The sequence below is a fragment of the Polypterus senegalus genome, chromosome 1 (assembly GCF_016835505.1).
Source record: "Polypterus senegalus isolate Bchr_013 chromosome 1, ASM1683550v1, whole genome shotgun sequence".
In the NCBI taxonomy this organism is placed as follows: Eukaryota; Metazoa; Chordata; class Cladistia; order Polypteriformes; family Polypteridae; genus Polypterus; species Polypterus senegalus.
This window is the reverse complement of record NC_053154.1, coordinates 113738831-113760463: the sequence shown is the minus strand read 5'-3', so window position 1 is coordinate 113760463 and position 21633 is coordinate 113738831. Positions and strand designations below refer to the sequence as shown.

The 21633-nt window shown below is 39.1% G+C and overlaps 1 protein-coding gene across 4 annotated transcripts in view; it reads right to left on the bottom strand.

Annotated features, from left to right (window-relative positions):
- schip1 (schwannomin interacting protein 1) overlaps positions 1-21633 on the bottom strand; it is a 1049948-nt gene that overhangs the window by 683700 nt on the left and 344615 nt on the right. For all 4 annotated transcript variants that reach the window (XM_039756460.1, XM_039756470.1, XM_039756476.1 and 1 more), the window contains one exon: positions 3018-3082. In XM_039756460.1, the coding sequence (XP_039612394.1) occupies positions 3018-3082 (65 nt within the window). The remainder of the gene's footprint in view (positions 1-3017; positions 3083-21633) is intronic.

Genomic DNA, 21633 nt, shown 5'->3' with positions numbered 1-21633 from the left:
TGATAATGAACACAACTATTACTAAATATTAAAAAATAAAGAAATATGAAAACATATATACTGTAATTATGTGAATAATGAAAATGCAAAATTCCCAAAATGTTAAAAAAGAACTGCACATCAGATGGAAAGATGTATAAACAAAATCTAAAAATACCACATTCAAAAGAGGCAGAGGCTTATGTTTTTTTTTAAACAAATAGCATAGATTAGATTTTGATCTTATTTAGGCAGACAGAGAGCCAGTGTGATAAAAATAAGAGGGAGACTGGTCATCTATAGGGTGGTCCAGATCTAATTATGCAATTTTCATTATGCTATAACTTATTAAGTTTATTACATAGACAATTCGCAAAAAATTATTTTTGTTGCCGATAGATGGCAGCATCTGCCTTGCATTCCAAAATGGTGGGGAGACGGTTGTCAGTCGAACAGTGGGTGCAATGTGTTCGCCTTTTCATAATTGCATAATTAGATCTGGACCACCCTGTATGTAAATGAGGAATGGGGCAAAAGGGAGCATATTACAGTTAGAAGTGACTTTGGAACAAACAATGACAAATTTTTATCAGTTTGTGACTGGTTCCACTGGAGGAAATAACAAGCTGGACCTGCTGTAGTCAAATGTTAACGATGCCTCTCTCCACAACCTGATTCACCTTATTCCCAGCTACAAGCTTGTTATTAGACAGCAACAAGTTACCACCAGAATAGTGAGGAATAGTGGAGGATGACATGGCTCTGAATTGCTGCTTTGAAATGGTAGACTGGGAAATTATGTGTGAGCCAAATGGGGACAATATTGGGGGACTCTGTCATTGCATTAAAGACCAAATTAAGTTTTCTGTCGACACAGTGTTACCCACAAAGACAAAGTGTGTTGCTTTCCAAACAAGAAGCCCTGGATTACTAAGGAGCTAAAAGATCTTCTGAATGAGAAAAGGAATGCATTCAAATCCAGTGACAAAGAGGCTCTGAAGGAAAGGCAGAAAACAAACTCACTCAGAATAACATGAAGGGTGTCTGGAATGGACTGATTATAGTTATGGGATTCAAGAAGTTTAGGCCTCAGGTGCTAGAAAGGGATGTGGACAAAGCTTAGACCCTGACCCAATTTTTGAATTTATTTTCCCTCCAAATGCCACTTTCTTCCAATGACCAGTCTACTTTCACCATATCTGCTACATCTACAACTCCTAACAACACAGATGGAATAGCCAGTGACAAGTCCACCTCTGACAATCAGTGTGGACTGTCCATAATTGAAGACCAAGTAAGAAGACAACTGAGAATGCTATAAACAGGAAAAGCTGTGGGACCAGACAGAGTCAGTCCTCAAGTTCTTAATGTCTGTGCTGATCAAATTTATGGTGTCCTCTGTCATCTGTTCAGTCTGTCCCTAAGGCTTCAGAAAGTGCTGCAGCTGCATTGTTCTGTTCCAAAGAAGGCAGGTACCTCTACATCTAATGACCAGTGGCACATAACCTCTCACATAATGAAGCGCTTGGAGAAAGAATGGTCCTGGACTGTATGAGTCTTCTTGCGTTAGACCACTTTGACCTGCTGCAGTTTTCCTATTGAACAAAGATTTGAGTTTGAGGATGCAATTATCTATCTCTTATTCTTACCTGGATAAAGCTGGCAGCCCTGTGAGAATGATGATTTTTTTATTTATCCAGCACCCTCAACATTATCCAGTCATCCCTGTTAATGGTAAACTCAGACATAAGTAGGTGTATGAGCCTATGGTGTCCTGGATAATAGTCAATCTGTCAGGCACACAACCGTTTGTGAGACTCAAGGACTATGCTTCTGTCAGGAATGTGAGCAACACTGGGGCACCACAAGGAACAGTCCTGTCTCCTGTTCTCTTTATTCTGAACACCTCCGAATACAAATAAAACACCACGTTATGTCACTTGCAGAAATTCTCAAATGATTCTGCACTTATTTAGTGACTTGGTAAATGGGATGAGACAGAGTATAGGTGTCAGGTGTAAAAGTTTGTTTCTTGGTGCACAGACAAATGTCTGCATCTTAACATCAGCAAAACCAAGGGACTGGATATTGATTTTTACTGCATCAAAGAATCTCTATGACCGGTCACTATTCAGGGAGTGGATGTAGATGTGGTCCACTCCTACAAGTACTTGGGGGTCTAATTTAATGACAAGTTGAATAAGTCTCAGAATACAGAGGAACTATATAAAATAGGGTAGAGCAGGCTGTTTTTTCTTAGGGGACTGAGTTCCTTTAATATGGAAAGTGACATCTTTCACATCCTCTATAACGCTTTGATGGCTAGTGTGATTTTATATGCTATGGTGTCCTGGGCTGGTAACATCACTTCAAGAAAGGCCCTCCAAATCAACAAGCTAATTAAAAGGGCAGGTTCAGTTATAGGACACACTCTGGATCCCCCACAAAGGGAGGTCATAGCAAAGGAAAGAAATAAAACACACTAACATTGACGTTTCAGATAACAAATTATTCAGCAGAAGTGTGTGAAGAAACACTACTGGGGGCTCCGTTATACCAACAGTAATATGCCAGCATAATGCCAAGTCAGAACTTTTCTTTCTTTTGAATTTTCTTCCTTTATAGTCATTCTAGTGTATCTGTTTATTTATTTACTTACCTAGCGATCTATTTTTGTATTTATTTATTTAAATAATGTAAATTTCCCCCTGGGGACAAATAAATTTCTATCTATTTAAACATGAACAGATAATCATATGCATGAGAATAACATTGGGGTTGCTTACAAACCAGAATTATAGTACCGGTGGCATTTTATTGTTACTGTTGTCATTGTTGACAATGGCTCATGATGTTTGAGGGAAACGCAAAGAAGACTGTGAGTTCCGATCTTTGACGAATACACTAGTCGATCCCCCATAGCCAACCTCATGTTGACTAGGAAATCGATGTTACAGTATGCTAGTGGCGCAAGAATTTGGAATCAATAAAACAAAATACATTAACAGGGATTAAAAACAATATGGTTGGACACTCACTGTTGCAGAAGATACTTTTCATCTTGCGCATGTTCCAGATTGTTCTGCAGCCTTTTCAACTCATCCTAAAATACACAAAGGGAAAAGAAATATATTAAAGCCTCTACAGAACTGTCATGTGGCCTGACAATTTTCCATCCATCCATCCATTATCCAACCCGCTATATCCTAACTACAGGGTCACAGGGGTCTGCTGGAGCTAATCGCAGCTAACACAGGGCGCAAGGCAGGAAACAAATCCCAGGCAAGGTGCCAGCCCACCGCAGGGCACACACACCAAGCACACACTAGGGACAATTTAGGATCGCCAATTCACCTAACCTGCATGTCTTTGGACTGTGGGAGGAAACCAGAGTACCCGGAGGAAACCCATGCAGACACGGGGAGAACATGCAAACTCTACAGGGGGAGGACTCGGGAAACAAACCCAGGTCTCCTTACTGCGAGGCAGCAGCGCTACCTCTGTGTTACCATGCTGCCCCCTGACAATTTTAACTCTATCAAATGTATTTCTTTTTCATTATATTCTTTAAACAGACCAACTCATTACACAGAGTCCTGGGGAGAGCAGCTCTGAAGGTTAGTCAGACCAAGGCTTGTGCACGGCAATCAACTTTCAAGAAATTGAGGCCCAACTTATACACAAAGTCCTGTAGATTTAATCACATTTTAAGCATTACTTTGAATGTTTTTTAAATATATTCCATTTTCTCCTTTATTATAGCTCTTGTGTGTAATATTAAAGGGCCTGCAGAACAATTGGATTTCATTTTCATGCAGAAGCCATTACCCTAAGGAATATGCTGCAGAGATACGCTGTGTGATAAAAAAAAAAAAAAACTGGGACATTTTTGGATTGAATCTGTGGCTTTACCTTTAGTGTGATTAATGTTAGACTTAAAACAAATTAGACGTAGGTGGAATATTACTCCACTTGTTGCTGACTACACTGGCCAACCAATATTTAGGATTCTGACAATGGACTGACATCCCACCCAAGGTCGACTCCTGTCCTGGTCCCAGTACTAAAGGAATATTGTCTATCGCCTGTACCCCGGAATGAGTTTTATAAATTTGATAATAACACAAAATATAAAACACTTAGACCAATTTAATCAAAATCAGGGACACAGGGAGACAGAGCATATTACTGCAGCATTGGGCACAAGGCAAGAATGACCTTTGGAAGCCAATCTATCACAGGGCTTATTTACATACCCAGTGACACCCTCAGAGAGAGCATTAACCTACAAACCCTTGGGATATGGAAAGTAAGCTGAAGTACCCGAACAAACAAACATCCAGACACAGACTGCATCTGTGAACCACCACACCAGCATGCGGATGGTCAACACATTAAATAAGCTTGTGTTTCATTCTTAACTCGTGTTGTGTAATTTTTCATAATTAATCTGGGAGAAGGGTGAAGGAGCTGGTGGTACTTATTTTGTACTTGTCAGTCATTCACTTTTCTCAAATTTTGGATGCAGATGCAAGTGAAGTCTTTTTTTATTCTTTAGCAAATTAGTGTTTTGGATACAAGCATCACAAATAAAATGACTATAGTTTTTACCAATAAGGTTTGAGATTTTTTTATAAAATCATATACATTATCCTGTTCTTAGGTCTTTACAATGGCTACCAGTTAAGTTTAAGACTGAAATCAAAATCTTCCATCTTACATATAAAGCTTTAAATGGCACGGGCTTTACCTAACTGACAGAATTAATCAATGCATATATGCCGATTTGTACTGGATCTTATAATCTCAAGGTGCCAGACCTTCTGATAAGCTGCATCTATGATTATTAGTCACTTGCTCAAAAATTCTAGTGTACCAATATTTATGAGGTGTTACTCACCTTCCAATTCTTTTTCTGTTTTCAGTATACTATTGTGGCATATGGTGCCACTGCTACAGCACATTGGCCAAGCAGTTATGTCAAACCTTAGGATGTGATGCCATTGAGATAAATGACAAAAGGATTTAAAAGTCTTTTTCTACTGCCTAACATGAACGTATGGTAATGCAAGAGGAAGAACAGGACTGTCTAACTTTGACTGTTATAACAGGCCATATCTCAGTTATAATGGACTTTATTTTGTCACTACTTGATTATGATAGGCAACCTGAAATGTTTGTGTTTTAAGTGTGTTTAACATAGTTTAGTTTAAGTGTCCGTCATTTGTTTTAGTTACTGCTACTGCATCATGATCTTCTTATATAATACGCTTGTCTTTACAGGATTTTAAATCATCTGTACCTCGCAAACCGTTTCACCTATTGACTTGAAATTTACTTTACATATACTACGTGACGTCTACTATCCACTTTCGGGGTGATGATTTTTATTATTCTTTTTATTTTTATTTTATTTTATTGTAGAATCAACTCTCAGCAGCGCGCAGCAGGGCGGTCGTGCAGCGCATGCGTATGGACGCCGTTCTCATTCCCTACCACCTTCGCTAATCATTCTTGAGCTAGATTGAAGACTTAAGTGCCAGCTTAAGTGGAAAATTAAAGAAAACGTACTAAGTAATTGCGGCACAAAAACTAACTTAATCAGTTTTAACACGAAAAGATGCCAATGAAAGAAGACAAGCAGTGGGCCGCTAGGGTGGAGAAAAGAAGAGCTAATCAGGAAGCAGCAAGCGCATCAACCTCTGAGCAAACAAATGCTAAACGTACACAGAAAGAGGCTGAAAACTATTAATGCTCAAGTCAAGTGTATTCACTGCACATTATCGTGCAGTACGCCGTTACTGATGTAAAAATAAACTTTGTTGAACTGAACTGAATGACACAACCATTTTACAATAACATTCTAAAGGGTAAAGTCCCTTCTTTTTAAAGGAGTTAAACACACCAACTCACCCAGCTCCCATTACAGCAATGCCGTTTTAGTCTTTTACCCATGCTCCATTTCACAATTTCTATGAGAAACACTAAACGGTGATTAACTTAGAATTTATTTCCCATGCTGTTAGAATTTTTACACCATTTCTGACCATTTGTATCTGAATTTATTCTGCTCAAGTGCATTTCCAGCTGGAGGTTTGGGAATAATATGATGGATAACAACCTATGTGTTAATTTGCTGCTCTATTTGTACAGAAAGCAACTAAAGATTTTCTCAGATTTTTTTTTAATGAAAAGCAAAAGAAATACAGTAGTTGAGTATTACATTGCTGTAAAAACAACCTAACTGCAAAACTCAGTTTCATTCTGACCTCAGTTGAGCTGTATAATACAAGGTAGTGAGAGATCAACAAAATCATTTCTGAATTCCTCTACTGGTAGAAATCACATAGAAAATGTTCATAATAAAGTTCCCATTTTGAGGCTGATAACCCAGAAATATCTCATAATCTGTGAACATAGCAATGTTAATTCTCTGATATCTCCATCTTGACATGAACATAGCAGGGCACTCTATTTCTGGTGTTAATGTGCCAACTTCATTATGGGTCTTGTAAGTTTGGGGATAATATTGCAGATATCAGCCTTCCTATTGCTTTACTTCTTGCTTTTCAAAAGAAAGCATTTCAAGATTATCCATCAATTATTGTGAAAATAAAATGTAAATGTAACACATTAATTGAGCATTGTACCATTCCAAATAAAATTTGATCACAAAATGCTGCTTTTTTTTCTAAGCTGAACTATAATGTACCATAAGGTACGTAAGGTAGCTGTACCATCTCAAGGAGAAGACATAGTCTTAAGAAAGAAGGACCAGGAAAGAAGACGGAGTAAACAAGACACTCAAGGATCAAAACCAGGAAGTCAAGCTGCTCTTTCACCAAACCCAAAACATTGCCCAAGAATCAAAGCCAAAATGTCATTGCTTGAAAGTTATTACCCAAAAAAAGCTTTTATACAAAAAAGTCACAAATATTTTAGAAAGTCATCCAGAAATTCTGAGAGGAGATGACCTTTAACGCTTTCATTTAACAGACCCCCATTGTGATGACCTTTGTAACTGAGGACCCAAAGCATTACAATGGGATCACAAACATGGCAGCTTCCATAAGCAAAACAAAATGGCATTACAAATAATTTCAACAATGTTCAATTAACATATAATATACATATAAACAAGCCTGTGAAATAGAACCCTCCAACCAAAGAACCTCAGAATACAGATACACAGACACTTGTCCTTTTATTTAGGCAGATAAGCTGAATTCTGTCTGTCCAGTCGTTACTCCCAGTTGGATGTATTCAGCATTAACATCTGCAGGGACGTTATCAGACCGTTTGCTCTGTTACATGCCATTTGTGACAGAATTTGTAAAAGCAGTATTAATGTTTGTGATGCACCATCTGTTGGACAACAGAAACACAACAACCAGACAGACACACAGACCCTAATCCTTTTATTAAGCTGTATTGTGGGTCACAGTGTCAAACCTCCACAAGCAAAATATTATCAAGGAATAGGAGTCAAAAATCTTGTTTCCTTCTGGATTGCTCCAAGGTGACAACTGCATAATCATTTGGTGTGCATTTCAATTCTGTTTTTGCAGTGGCGCCCTATATATTGCTCTCCAGGGGAATCATGTACTCTTATGAAACCTTTTACCAACCCTGGCAAGAGCAGGATGTGTCCTGTTGTCAGTTTGGTTCTTTACCTCACCCTTTTATACTGCTCTATGTCAATTGTGTAGGATCCATCTGAGTATGGTATACATAGGATGATGCACAGAACAGGGATTTGTTATAAACAGATCAAGAAATGTTTAAAACAGGGCAGAAACATGAAAACGTTATATTGTGGGTCAGGCTAGAGGTCAAAATACCAGAACACAGGAAGAGAACAACTATGGTTGCCAGCATTTTATATTAGGCAGAACACAATGACACATACAACATGGCTGTGATCAAGAAAATGAACACAAAATAGTGATGCACAGTGAAACCTTTCATACAAAATGGTACTCTGATAATGTCATCAAACATAAAGGTAAACAAAGTTCCCATAAAACAATTAGAACATAGAAAAGATATAAAGGATTAACTAGAATATGCCACAATGATACAACTACAACAACCTGGAGAAAAAAAACATGCAAAGAGTGTGAAACTCCGCACGGGCAGTAACCTACCAGTATGCAATTCACACCCCTAGTGCTGTGACAGAGCATCTCTAACCAATATACCACTAGATGCTTGCAGTTTCTTTATAAGCATAACATAACATTCTCAAACCCACATTATTTCAACTCAGGCTCACTGGAAGCCATAGTTTATCATAGCACGGTTGGATACAAAGCAGGAACCTTTGACAGAGCACCAGCTTCATCACTGGATGAAGTTCAACATCCACCCATACTCACAGGGCCAACTTGATGTTGACAGTTTACCTGGAATTGGAGATGTGGGAAGAAAATAGAGATAGCAAACAGACTCCATAAAGACCAAGACCAGCTACAGTTTTACAATCTACTCTGCTGAATTTGTGAGGCTTTTATGTAATTACACTGAAATGACATCTCACAGCTTGAGTTCAAATTCCCACCTGGTTACTGTCTACATGGAGCTTCTTCACTTCTTCTTGTATTGCATACGTTATGTTTCTGTATAAGGCCTAAGAGTTAGAATGCGAGAGCATTTTAAATTCGCCCATTATGAGTGAGTGTGTGTGAATGTGCCCTCCTGATCGCCATCCTGTCCAAAATTGACTGCTGTCTTGCACCTAATGCTTCCAAGAACAACTCTTGCCCCTCAACCATAAAGAAAATGAATGAAGATTTGAATTACTATGAATGACTGATTAATTGAACAATGTGTTAATTTATTTTAGGATGAAGTACTGTATATGTACCTTTTATTAGACTTTGTACCTTCCACAAGTCAAATAGAGAATTCAGAAAATTCCAGCGTAGCTATAAATTACAGGAGACGTCTGGCAGCACAGCAAACACCCCATTAAAAATAGAAACAAATAAAAAGAAACAGCTGTGAGCACAGTAGAAAACAAAGAATCTGGCATGGATACAAATGAGTCAAACAAAAGCTAGCAGAGGCATCACTCATCTGCTCATCTGCATCAAACCCTCTGTTTGTGCTCCTTTTAAGCATTATTGTGTTAAAAGCTGTAACTTGTGCTTGGAAAACTGAGGAGGTAACAAACTGTAATTAAGGCGTACCAGAATTAAATACAAGCCATTCAAGGATGCAATCTGGCTTTAGTTTCACATGCCGAACAGTTGATTAATTCACTGAAGTGACTAACATTCAACAGTAGAGGCGCTGTTGTCGATGACAGTGTGATAAATATGTGCAATTATACAGAGGCGTCAAGCAGATGTGCTCAAAATGTAAAAATTTGAAAACTAGGTGTTTTTAGAGACTGCTATGGCAAAACACCACACATGTACTAACCCTTTGCATTTTAAAGTACCTTTAATGTCTAATACTAGCAAAAAGCACTATAAAAATATTTTTTATTATAGAACGTTTTAAAGATGTACTGTTAGTACTCATGTTACAAATTATACACTTTTTTCTTTAGCATTTAAAAACACTCCAATCATAGTTCCATGAATCACTGCGATAATGAGCTAAGATAATGAGCTGAGATAATAGCTTTCTTTCATACATTCCTTTTCCTACCCAATTAACTAAAATATTAGGGTGCTAGAGTTTATCCCAGCAGCTTTGTGCTCAAACTATGATCCCTGCACCATGCATTAGAAACAATTGCAAGGTGCACACATGGATGCTCAATCTAATGATGCCAATGATATGTCAATCAGCCTAATATGTACGTCCTTAAGAGTGCCTAAGAAAAGCCATGCTACCATGAGAACAAAATAAAAACTCAATAGAGGCAATGACCAAAAACCTAAAGCTTTGTGGCAGCAGCACTCATTACTGTGCCACTCTGAAGAAAATGTGTAGAACTATGAAATTTGACAGGTATTTTTGGTTTACACATGCCCGTTGCAGCATGGCGGCGCAATGGTAGTGCTGTTGCTGCACAGTCAAGGGAACACCGTTTTAAGTCGCAGGACCTTCCTACATGGAGCTTGCATGTTCTACATGTGAGTTTCCGCATGGTGCTTTGCTTTCCTCAAACAGTCCAACGATATACAGGTTAGGTGGACTGCTGACACTAAACTGGCCCATGCCTGTAGTTTTTATGTGTGCAATTTTGTTCACCCTGTCTTGAGACCGTTCCTGTCTTGTGGCCCATGCTTACTGTGATTTGCTCCAGCCCTGGCTGGACCTGGCTGAGGATTAAGCAAGCTTTGAAAATGATATGGTGCATGTTCATGATTTTCCCACTAACCACTATGCCATAATACGTTTGGAAAAGTAACAGCTGTTTATTTCATGCAATGTTTCTCAAGAGTAACATTATCACCAAAGATTAAATCTTTAGTTTATATAGCTCTATATAAAACTATTTACACAGAACCATTGACAAGATTCTGGCCAAAACATCAGTTCAGACTTGATTCAGTTCAATTTAGTTTAATATTAATATACAGCATTCTACACATACGATATTATATATATTTATCTTATATATAAACATCTATGCGTAGAAGTGTGTCTGTTTGTCCAGCCCGGAAGTGCGATGCTACAGCATGAAGCTCAACGAGCTGGCAAGTTTGCCCCAAATTAATGAGTCAGAGACAAACTTGCTTGCCCGCTGATAGACAAGGGGGGCTGCACGTCCACAAAATGAAACCGCCAACTCTACATTTCAATTATTTTTCTAACAATTACAATAGTTTCTGGGTGCCTGGGCTTTGTACAGCATGGGCTTACCTAGCTAGTATATATATATATATTATATATACACTGTGTGCAGAATTATTAGGCAAGTGAGTATTTTGACCATATCATCATTTTTATGCGTATATTCCAACTCCAAGCTGTATTAACTTGAATGCTTATTGGATTTAAGCACGTCAGGTGATGTGTATTTGTGTAATGAGGGAGGGTGTGGCCTAAGGAGATCAACACCCTATATCAAGGTGTGCAGAATTATAAGGCAGCTAGTTTTCCTCAGGCAAAATGGGCCAAAAAAGAGATTTAACTGACTCTGAAAAGTCAAAAATTGTAAAAGTCTTTCAGAGGGATGCAGCACTTTTGGAATTGCTAAGATATTGGTGTGTGATCACAGAACCATCAAACATTTTGTTGCAAATAGTCAACAGGGTCGCAAGGAACGTGTTGAGAACAAAAGACGCAAATTAGCTACCAAAGATTTGAGAAGAATCAAACGTGAAGCTACCAGGAACCCATTATCCTCCAGTACTTTCATATTCCAGAGCTGCAACCTACCTGGAGTGCCCAGAAGTACAAGGTGTTCAGTGCTCAAAGACATGGCCAAGGTAAGGAGGGCTGAAACCCAACCACCACTGAACAAGAAACATAAGTTGAAACGTCAAAACTGGGCCAAGAAATATCTGAAGACAGATTTTTTCAAAGGTTTTATGGACCGATGAGATGAGAGTGACTCTTGATGGACCAGATGGATGGACCTGTGGATCAGTAATGGGCACAGAGCTCCACTCCAACGTGGAGGTGGGGTACTGGTATGAGCTGGTATTTTTAAAGATGAGCTAGTTGGACCTTTTGCATTGAAGATGAACTCAAAATCAACTCCCAAACCTACTGCCAGTTTTTCGAAGACACTTTCTTCAAACAGTGATACAGGAAAAAGACCATGATTTTTATGCAGGCCAATGCTCCATCACTTGCATCGAAGTTCTCCACTGTGTGGCCAGCCAGTAAAGGCCTTAAAGATGAAGGAATAATGACATGGCCCCCCTTCCTCATCTGACCTAAACCCTATCGAGAACTTGTGGGCACTTCTTAAACGCTAGATTTATGGGGGAGAAAAACAATACACCTCTCTGAAGAGTGTCTGGGAGGCTGTAGTCACTGCTCCACAAAAAGCTGATCGTCAACAGATCAAGAAACTGACAGACTCCATGAATGGAAAGGCTTATGACTGTTATTGGAAAGAAGGGTGGCTATATTGGTCATTGATTGATTGATTTTTTTTTGAAATGTCAGAGATGTTTATTTGTAAATTTTGAGGTGTTTGTTTATTATTCTCACTATAACAGATGAAAATAAACAAGTGAGATGGGAAAATTTTCATTTTTCCTTTAGTTGCATAATAAATCTGCACACTAATAGTTGCCTAATAATTGTGCGCACATATGTATTCCCCTGATGATGTTCACACTCACATTTCCGTTGTGAAACATTCAGGTTTCAGGTTTATTAACATTTTGGATTGACTGATAGCACTGTGTTTGTTCCATATTAAAATGAATCCTCAAAAATACAACTTGCCTAATAATTCTGCACTCCCTGTATATATACATACATACAGTACATAAATATATATATATTGTAACAAAGGCACTATATAGGCGCCTGACCCGGCACAGATGGACACAGAGGCACGTATAATAAACACAAAGCCTTTATTTTTCTTCTGCTGTGGGACACGTCTTCCCCGTGCCACACAGCCCAAACACAGTCCCCAAAACACAAGCACCAAAACAGTTCTTTTCCTTCCTTCCTTCCTTCCTTCCTTTACCACCACTCCTCCTCAAGCTTCGTCTCCTTCCTCCCAACTCTGGCTCGTCGAGTGGTCGTGGCTGGGCCCTTTTATAGCCCACCCGGAAGCATTCCAGGTGATTAACCACCTGGTCCTAATTGCACTTCCGGGTGGGGCTGAAGACTCATCCAGCTGGGGTGTGGGAAGCAGACAGCCCCCCCTAGTAGCCACCCCGGGCCCCAACCAAGCTGTGGAGGACTCCATCTCCCATGGAGCCCTGCAGGCAGTTGGGGAATCACCGTCGGCCAGGGAGGCTGCCACCAAGCGTCCCGGGGGAGGTATTCGACTGCCCATGGCGGCTCCCCCGAAACATAAGCAGCAGGGGCGTCCCTAACGGGCAAGTGACCCAGCTGTCCTTCACAATATATATATATATATATATATATATATATACATACACACACACACACACACACACACACAAACTGGCGTGGGCAAAAGTACAGTTGTGAATAGGTGAAAACACCGTTTTATGTTATTTGTCTTATTCTTCTTAAAGCTGAGTTAATAAAGCTATTGCAATAATCATAACCTGCATGTCTTTTTCCATACAAAAAACTGTAAACCTACTGTACTTTTGCCCACCCCTATATATATATATATATATATATGTATATAGTCATGCATGTGCATCTGAGGTTCGCCTTCTGGGCAGGTAAGTACAACCACTCTGAGAAATAAAGTGGCACAGTCTCTAAGAAAATACCCAATGAGGGCAACTCTGCCCGTTCCAGTTTGTCCACTGTAAAGCTGAGTCGCTCTCAGCAGGGATTGTTTCATTCCGGAGAGAACAGACCACAGAATGGAGACCTCTGGAGAGAGCATTGAAACACCCTTATCGTGCCTTGGTCTTTGTATTCAGCAGCTATTTTACATGCCATTGAGCTCCTGTTTAATTTTGGACAATATTAAAAGAGGTGATCCAGTTGGTGCTGCAACATTTCTAGTGTGGACAGTGTTCCCTCGGTCGATGACAATATATATGTCACAAATGTACATATAGGGATCATCCAAAAGTAAGCTAAGACCAGTTAAGCCACTCCATGGCAAGAGGGGGTGCTAACACTATCAATATCTTCTTTCTCTTCAGCAGCTCTGAGCATTTCCCTGGAGACGACGCTTAGCCCCACACAGGACTAACACATGCCAAGCCCCGCCTCTGGACTTAGCCCTATATATACCAGCAGTCTGCAAATGGAGGTTGTCATTTGAACCTCCAATTGCTGCAGGAGACAGAGCGCTCTATTAGTTGATACTGCTAAGTCTGCGATTGCACTAGAAAATGTGCGTCAACACCTCTTTTTGTTTCTTTTCAGTTGCAAACTTATTAGACGGGTGCGCCCCAACAATCTGCACCCGTGCCCATCAGATTTGTTACAATATTTTACTTAATACAATTCAGCATCACAAATGACAGAAGCCTATCCAGGCTGGCAGCCTTTTGCACAAGCATGGACGGTGCACTAGATCATTCTAGGACATGCTCACATTTATAACCATAAAGCATGGGACAGAGTGGTGGCTCTGAGGCTAAGGATCTGCACTGGTATCTCGAAGGTTGCTGGTTGCAAGGGGTATGTGAAAACTAACAAATTCCAAATACAAGAAATTGTATAAAGTGAAATAAAGAACAAAAATAAATAAATGTGAAGAGAAATACCACAATACTCTCAGAAAACCCCATGAAGTCAAGGTGAACATATAAACTCCACACAAGCAGCAACCAGGCTTTGGATACAAACGCAGGACACTGCATCTGTCAGGCAAAAGCACTAACCATTGTGTTAAATAATCTTTACTTAATGGAGGTGTTTTGAAGTAAAGCACAATCACTTTACAAAATTATTCATCTAATAATCTAGATGGGGCCAAATGGAGTCTGACTGAGCCTTTCAGTCCATCACAGGGGTCAAAGACATCTTTACATGTGGGTGAAAAACTGGAGCAACTGGAGGAAGACGCATGCAAACTAGAGAGAACATGCTACATCCATACAGACAATGCCTCTGTAGCTGGGAAGCAATATTGCTAACCACTGTGCCACTCTCTCACAAAATGTTTTGCTGTTACTTACCCAGTGCCCTTCATTTAGAATTACCACCAAAAATAAAAAAAAACCCTTAAAATCAAATTCACATAACAAATTAAACATCCAAACAAAATAAAGTTAAAAAATGAGATAATTCAGGCCAGAGTGAAGAAGGAATTGTACTTATCCCCTGGATTACAAGTGTAAGAGCTGCATCCTCCTTAAAAGCTTTATTACGAGCATTTTACAGATCAGAATAATAACATGCCAAAAAAAGGAAATCCCATTAGCCTTTTGAAAATTAACCCATCATACACAAATAGCTTATTGTTGCAATAAACATGCTAGAGAGAGTGCTAAATAAATCTACTTGATTAACAAGTATATAAATTCCCTTCAATCGAAAGTTAATTCCGTTATCAGCAACAGTTACTGCACTGGATAATCAGAAAACAGACAGCGGCTTGCAGATAATTAAATGCAAATGGCGTTCCAGTAGGTTTGGGCTGAATACACAACATAGTTTTCTGGGAAATAATGAATTCATCTGAATTGGTCAGATGGTGGCTTCAGGGTCAAATAATTACTTCGGCTAACAAGCTGCAGCAGCTAATAACCAAAAATCCTCCAACATGCTGGTTTATCTCAGTTGGTCAAGACTACCCAGGTTTAACCCTTTATTGATCAGTGTACAGCACAGCAACAGATTTCTTACCCCTTCTCATCCCATTTGAAATTTCATTTTTGCTGCTTAAGTAACACACATTATTATAAGTACATTATTGATAGAAAAATCTATTTAAATGTGTTAATAAACTGACTTGGATCTTAATATTTCCAAGCTCTATTATCACATCTGCTGTTTATATATCAAACAATACCCGTGTCAGTGTTCTGCTGCTGCCAATGCTACTTTGCTTGCTACTTTGACGGACTAAGCAGCACATCTTTCTTACCCAATTGGTCTGAAATATTGATCTTGCTCCAAATAAAGTCTGCAGAGCACATTGATGTGCCAGATGGTGCTTCTCTAACTGTCATAAAATAATAAATTAAAGTCCTCTAGGAGATCATTCACATCAACAAGAAGCAGCATGGAACCCTGAAAATAATCATATAAAGAGTCACTAAGGCCTGGTTTAAACCAGATCTTCACAATATCCAATACATTGCTGAAGAGAATTGAAAGTGCTTATAGGCTATAAATTATTTGATCATATCATGAGTATAACAAATTTTACTTATTATTTTCCAAAAAATATTGTGGGAAAAATGTTTGTTCTAAATCTCAACATTCACAAATTGGTAGAAAATTATTAGATTCTTTAGTGCCCAGGTTCTCACAGTAGTTTTGTAATTCATGAAAGGTTCTCACTGCTACTGAAGACATGAATGCACTAAGAATGTTGACTTACAAACAGGCAACACTAAATGTGAGAAACAAAATCATTTGAAAATCTTCATACAGTGCTGTTCTGAACGATCGGAAGACACACGATTTTTTGATCTTTTGAAAAACTGAAGCCCTTCTGAATGTGTTCAATCACTTTACTTAATTACCCCAGTAATGGATATTAACAATATGAAGAAACATAGCAGCAAACAAAGGATCTGCATAGCCTTGTGTTTTGATGCTGGCTTAAACTTTCAAAAGAAAATAGCTGAAAGAAGACCATAGATGAAGAGAGTGTTCTAGTGTAGTCTGTGACAAACACTTTTGTTCTCTTCAGGTGTCGCAGTAAGGGGCAGTAGTGCTCCCTTGAACCCTCAGGTACCACGCCAAACACCTGGTAAAAGTGCCACAATAATTCTTTTTATTATAATAATTACGTGCACTAAGCACCCTCCACTCCACACTATTCATAAATCAATACACAATAACCAATCAATAATCACAATCCTCCACTCCCAGACGCGTTGCCCTCCTACCACCCAGCTCAGCTCGCCGTCTGGGAGCTCCCTCGGTCCTTTTATATTCCCTGACCCGGAAGTGTTCCCAGTCCCCAGTCCATGTGATCTTGTATCACTTCCGGGTCAGGTAAAAAGTACTTTTCTTCATCCCGGAAGTCCGTCGCTCTTCCTATGACGAACTTCCGGGTCATAGTGTACAAATAAGTCTTTGGTCCTCCCTGCAGCTCCCTCTTGCGGCCCCTGTGGTATCCAGCAGGGCTGAGGATAAAAACTACATAGTCCATGACTCCCTGCTGGTCTTAGCGGCACCTCCATACTGCAGGGAGGGCTCCATCTGTCGGCTTGGGGGACTTGGCCGGGATAAACTGCCGGGCACAGTCCACACAGGGAAAAAGAAATACCTTTGGTAAAGAAAAGCAATACATTGTTTCATCCAATAATATTTGGGCATCCGGGTGCACACAGGACATTCTAGCTATTTTATAATTTTCATAATAATTCACCAACTATTACTGTTTAACTTTCACGGCTTCTAATAATATGTTATAATCTCAAGGTTTTTATGGGTCATATTGGATTTTTGTATTTTATGCTTTATTGATAATGTTGTTTTATCCTTAGTCATTTATGTGCTTTTCTTTAAATGTGCTTATGTTCAATGTTCTTTGTAGGTGGGGCCACTCGGACATCACTGCTACTGGATTCTTCTTCTAGCTATAAAAGGCTGAGGCTGGGTTTATGCTTCATGGAACACAAAGCGTGATCCAGCAGACACTACTGCTACGCAAGAGGTGTATCGTTTATACATGCGCACATACATGACGTAAATCTGGAAGATTCCACCGGGTGGTAGTGCGAAATATCATCACGGTGCAAAAACATTCTGCTTCACTGTATTGTGAATTGCCTGAAACATCCATTAAATTCCGAGGACACCTTGACGCAATATCTCTGAAAAAGATGTTTAATGATTGCATCCATTAATCTGGGGATGCGCCCATTCCAGTAAGCATTGGGCACGAGACAGAAACAATCCCTGGAGGGGGCATCAGCTCATTGCAAGGTGAATACAAGCACTCACATACACTAGTGTCATTTTAGCGTCACCAAATCCCCAAAACGTCATGTCTTTGGAAGGAAACCAGAGCACATTGTGGAAACCCACCAGGAAAACTTGCAAACTCCAGACAGGGAACACCAGGGACGTGAATAATAGTATTCATTATTTAAATGAAGTTAACAACCTATCTGTAAAATGTAACCTACATGCTTTAATGCATTTCATCAGGAAAGTGATATCAAGTATAAATCTAAGGATTTTAAATGTGCAGAGAGTATGTGCTGGAATATCATAAATGTAATGTGTTCTATGTGGTGATTGCTGCTGTCAGTTCAGGAGGAAGCCTCAGAAGCGCGTAGCGATTAACAACTGGGTCGGTTTTAAGATGACGTTTACGACGGTTTACTTTAATGATAAATTAAACAGCAAGATTAAAGTGGACATTTCGAGATTAAAGCAGAAATTTCCACTTTAATCACAAAATACACCTTTTCACCATGTCCTTAATTTTTTTCTCTGTGACTCAAATATACCGCTGTACATTCTGATGCTGTTTTGAAGGTATAAAAAAAAAAAGAGACAACACAAAAGATTGTATGTGAGACTTTTAAAATGTATTGTGTCATTATATTGGGGAATATGCAACAATTGAATATAAAAAGCACCACGAATGCATTTGTATGTCGGCATTTTGCCTTACCACTTCACACCATTCATCAAACATCGAAGGATGCACATCGAACCCAGAGGATCCTCAAAGCGGCTTTCTGTCACATGTAGATAGTAAATAGAAAATCTGATGTCACATTCTGACATTTTATCACACTGCACACCCCAACTTTTTGCTGGTACTGCAACTCGCGCACGCATCACATTAATTTCTGAGGACGGATGAACACTGGGAACATGTGGCAGCCATAATGTGTGCGTGGACGTGTTCTGAGCATTAAGTATAAACAGGCCCTGAGACTTGGAGAGATCCAGTAGTGGCTATCTGAAGTGTGCTGCAGTCATTTGAAAGTATTGTTTTCTTTAGTGAATACTGCTTTATAGTCTATTTTTTCCTTTTTGTATTTGGTTTACTTTTTGGATTAGTGTTTTTTTGGAACTTGTTTGCATTTGATTGACTTTTAGGCAACCCCTTTTTGCTCAGTTGTGCATATTGTTACTTTTCCTTATTTTTGTTAAATAATCTTTTGTTACATTTTTGTATGAAAGCCATAGTTTTGAGGGTTTCTTTTTCTTGTCAGGAATTTTTAATAATTCTTGGGACAGATAAAGACATTTAATTAACTCTGGGGCCTGCTAGGCTGAAGTCTGAGAGTAGTAGTTGGAGTCTGTCTGTATCTGGGGTAAGTATCTTAGGGCAGACCAGAAGTTCTCCTGGCCTGCTTATATGATGCTTTTGGATACCTCAATCATTGTTGCGATGTGTGAGGCTATATTTTACAACAAAATAAATGAGCGATTAGGAATGAATAAGTTATAATTCAGAAAACCTAAACTTTAATGAATTACAAGAAAATCTGAGAATGAGCCTAATGTAAGAATGAATGAAGAAACAATAACCAAAACCATCAACAAGGTCCAAAATAAATAACAGTAACTTAAGTAAAAGAATAATGAAGCAGATATTTCAGTAAGCTAATATCCTTGTCTTAAGTCACTGAACAAATGGTTTTGTTGCTTTTTCAAGTTTTTGTCTGTTTACTTGGACATGTTGACTACTGTGCCACCATCTTTTATAAGGATAGGACAGAAACATCACAGTTCATGTATAAAGCGCCTAGCAAAGAAGGTCATTTCTACAAACAGCATAGCAATGCATATGCATCCAGCACAAAACACTAATGCCTAAACAAAAGAAGTTCCAACAAAATAACAGTGTGCGGACATCGTTATCATAATGCAAAAAAATTTATAACAAACCAAAAATAAATAATAATTATAAATGAAAATAATTCAGAAAAAATTCATATGCCTAAAATCATGACATTACACATTAAAATACAGAAGAAAAAAAACTACTTGAGAGGATGTTTGAAATCTTCTACTTGACAGCTGGGACTTTAATAATAAAATATATTCATAATATGACCATATACTGTACATTTATTAAATTCAGCCAGCATGGCAGATTTTAAGAAGTTCATCTGGAGTTCAGTCTCTTGAATTGGGACATGCAGATGGTGGGGTTATGAAAAAACATTCATCCCATGCTTTATTTACTATACTACAAACCGGATTCCAAAAAAGTTGGGACACTATACAAATTGTGAATAAAAACTGAATGCAATGATGTGGAGGTGCCAACTTCTAATATTTTATTCAGAATAGAACATAAATCACGGAACAAAAGTTTAAACTGAGAAAATGTATCATTTTAAGGGAAAAATATGTTGATTCAGAATTTCATGGTGTCAACAAATCCCAAAAAAGTTGGGACAAGGCCATTTTCACCACTGTGTGGCATCTCCCCTTCTTCTTACAACACTCAACAGACGTCTGGGGACCGAGGAGACCAGTTTCTCAAGTTTAGAAATAGGAATGCTCTTCCATTCTTGTCTAATACAGGCCTCTAACTGTTCAATCGTCTTGGGCCTTCTTTGTCGCACCTTCCTCTTTATGATGCGCCAAATGTTCTCTATAGGTGAAAGATCTGGACTGCAGACTGGCCATTTCAGTACCGGATCCTTCTCCTAGCCATGATGTTGTGATTGATGCAGAATGTGGTCTGGCATTATCTTGTTGAAAAATGCAGGGTCTTCCCTGAAAGAGATGACGTCTGGATGGGAGCATATGTTGTTCTAGAACCTGAATATATTTTTCTGCATTGATGGTGCCTTTCCAGACATGCAAGCTGCCCATGCCACACGCACTCATGCAACCCCATACCATCAGAGATGCAGGCTTCTGAACTGAGCGTTGATAACAACTTGGGTTGTCCTTGTCCTCTTTGGTCCGGATGACATGGCGTCCCAGATTTCCAAAAGAACTTGAATCGTGACTCGTCTGACCACAGAACAGTCTTCCATTTTGCCACACTCCATTTTAAATGATCCCTGGCCCAGTGACAACGCCTGAGCTTGTGGATCTTGCTTAGAAATGGCTTCTTCTTTGCACTGTAGAGTTTCAGCTGGCAACGGCGGATGGCACGGTGGATTGTGTTCACTGACAATGGTTTCTGGAAGTATTCCTGAGCCCATTCTGTGATTTCCTTTACAGTAGCATTCCTGTTTGTGGTGCAGTGTCGTTTAAGGGCCCGGAGATCACGGGCATCCAGTATGGTTTTACGGCCTTGACCCTTACGCACAGAGATTGTTCCAGATTCTCTGAATCTTCGGATGATATTATGCACAGTTGATGATGATAGATGCAAAGTCCTTGCAATTTTTCGCTGGGTAACACCTTTCTGATATTGCTCCACTATCTTTCTGTGCAACATTGTGGGAATTGGTGATCCTCTACCCATCTTGGCTTCTGAGAGACACTGCCACTCTGAGAAGCTCTTTTTATACCCAATCATGTTGCCAATTGACCTAATTAGTGTTTATTGGTCTTCCAGCTCTTCGTTATGCTCAAATTTACTTTTTCCAGCCTCTTATTGCTACTTGTCCCAACTTTTTTGGGATTTGTTGACACCGTGAAATTTTGAATCAACATATTTTTCCTTTAAAATGATACATTTACTCGGATTAAACGTTTGATCTGTCATCTACATTCTATTACAAATAAAATATTGACATTTGCCATCTCCACATCATTCCGTTTTTATTCACAATTTGTTTAGTGTCCCAACTTTTTTGGAATCCGGTTTGTATTATAATTATTATTTTGTAAACTGAGAAATGCAAGGACCAGCATTAAAACTTCATATGCACAGTCCAGGACAGTAGGCCTGTTGTGAGTGGTTCTGAAAGGGTACTAAATAATGGCAAGATTCTGGGAAATCACTGTTTAAAGGACAGCAAAATGGGGGTACTAGTCAGACAAGTTAGGAATAACCCCAAAGATAATAAA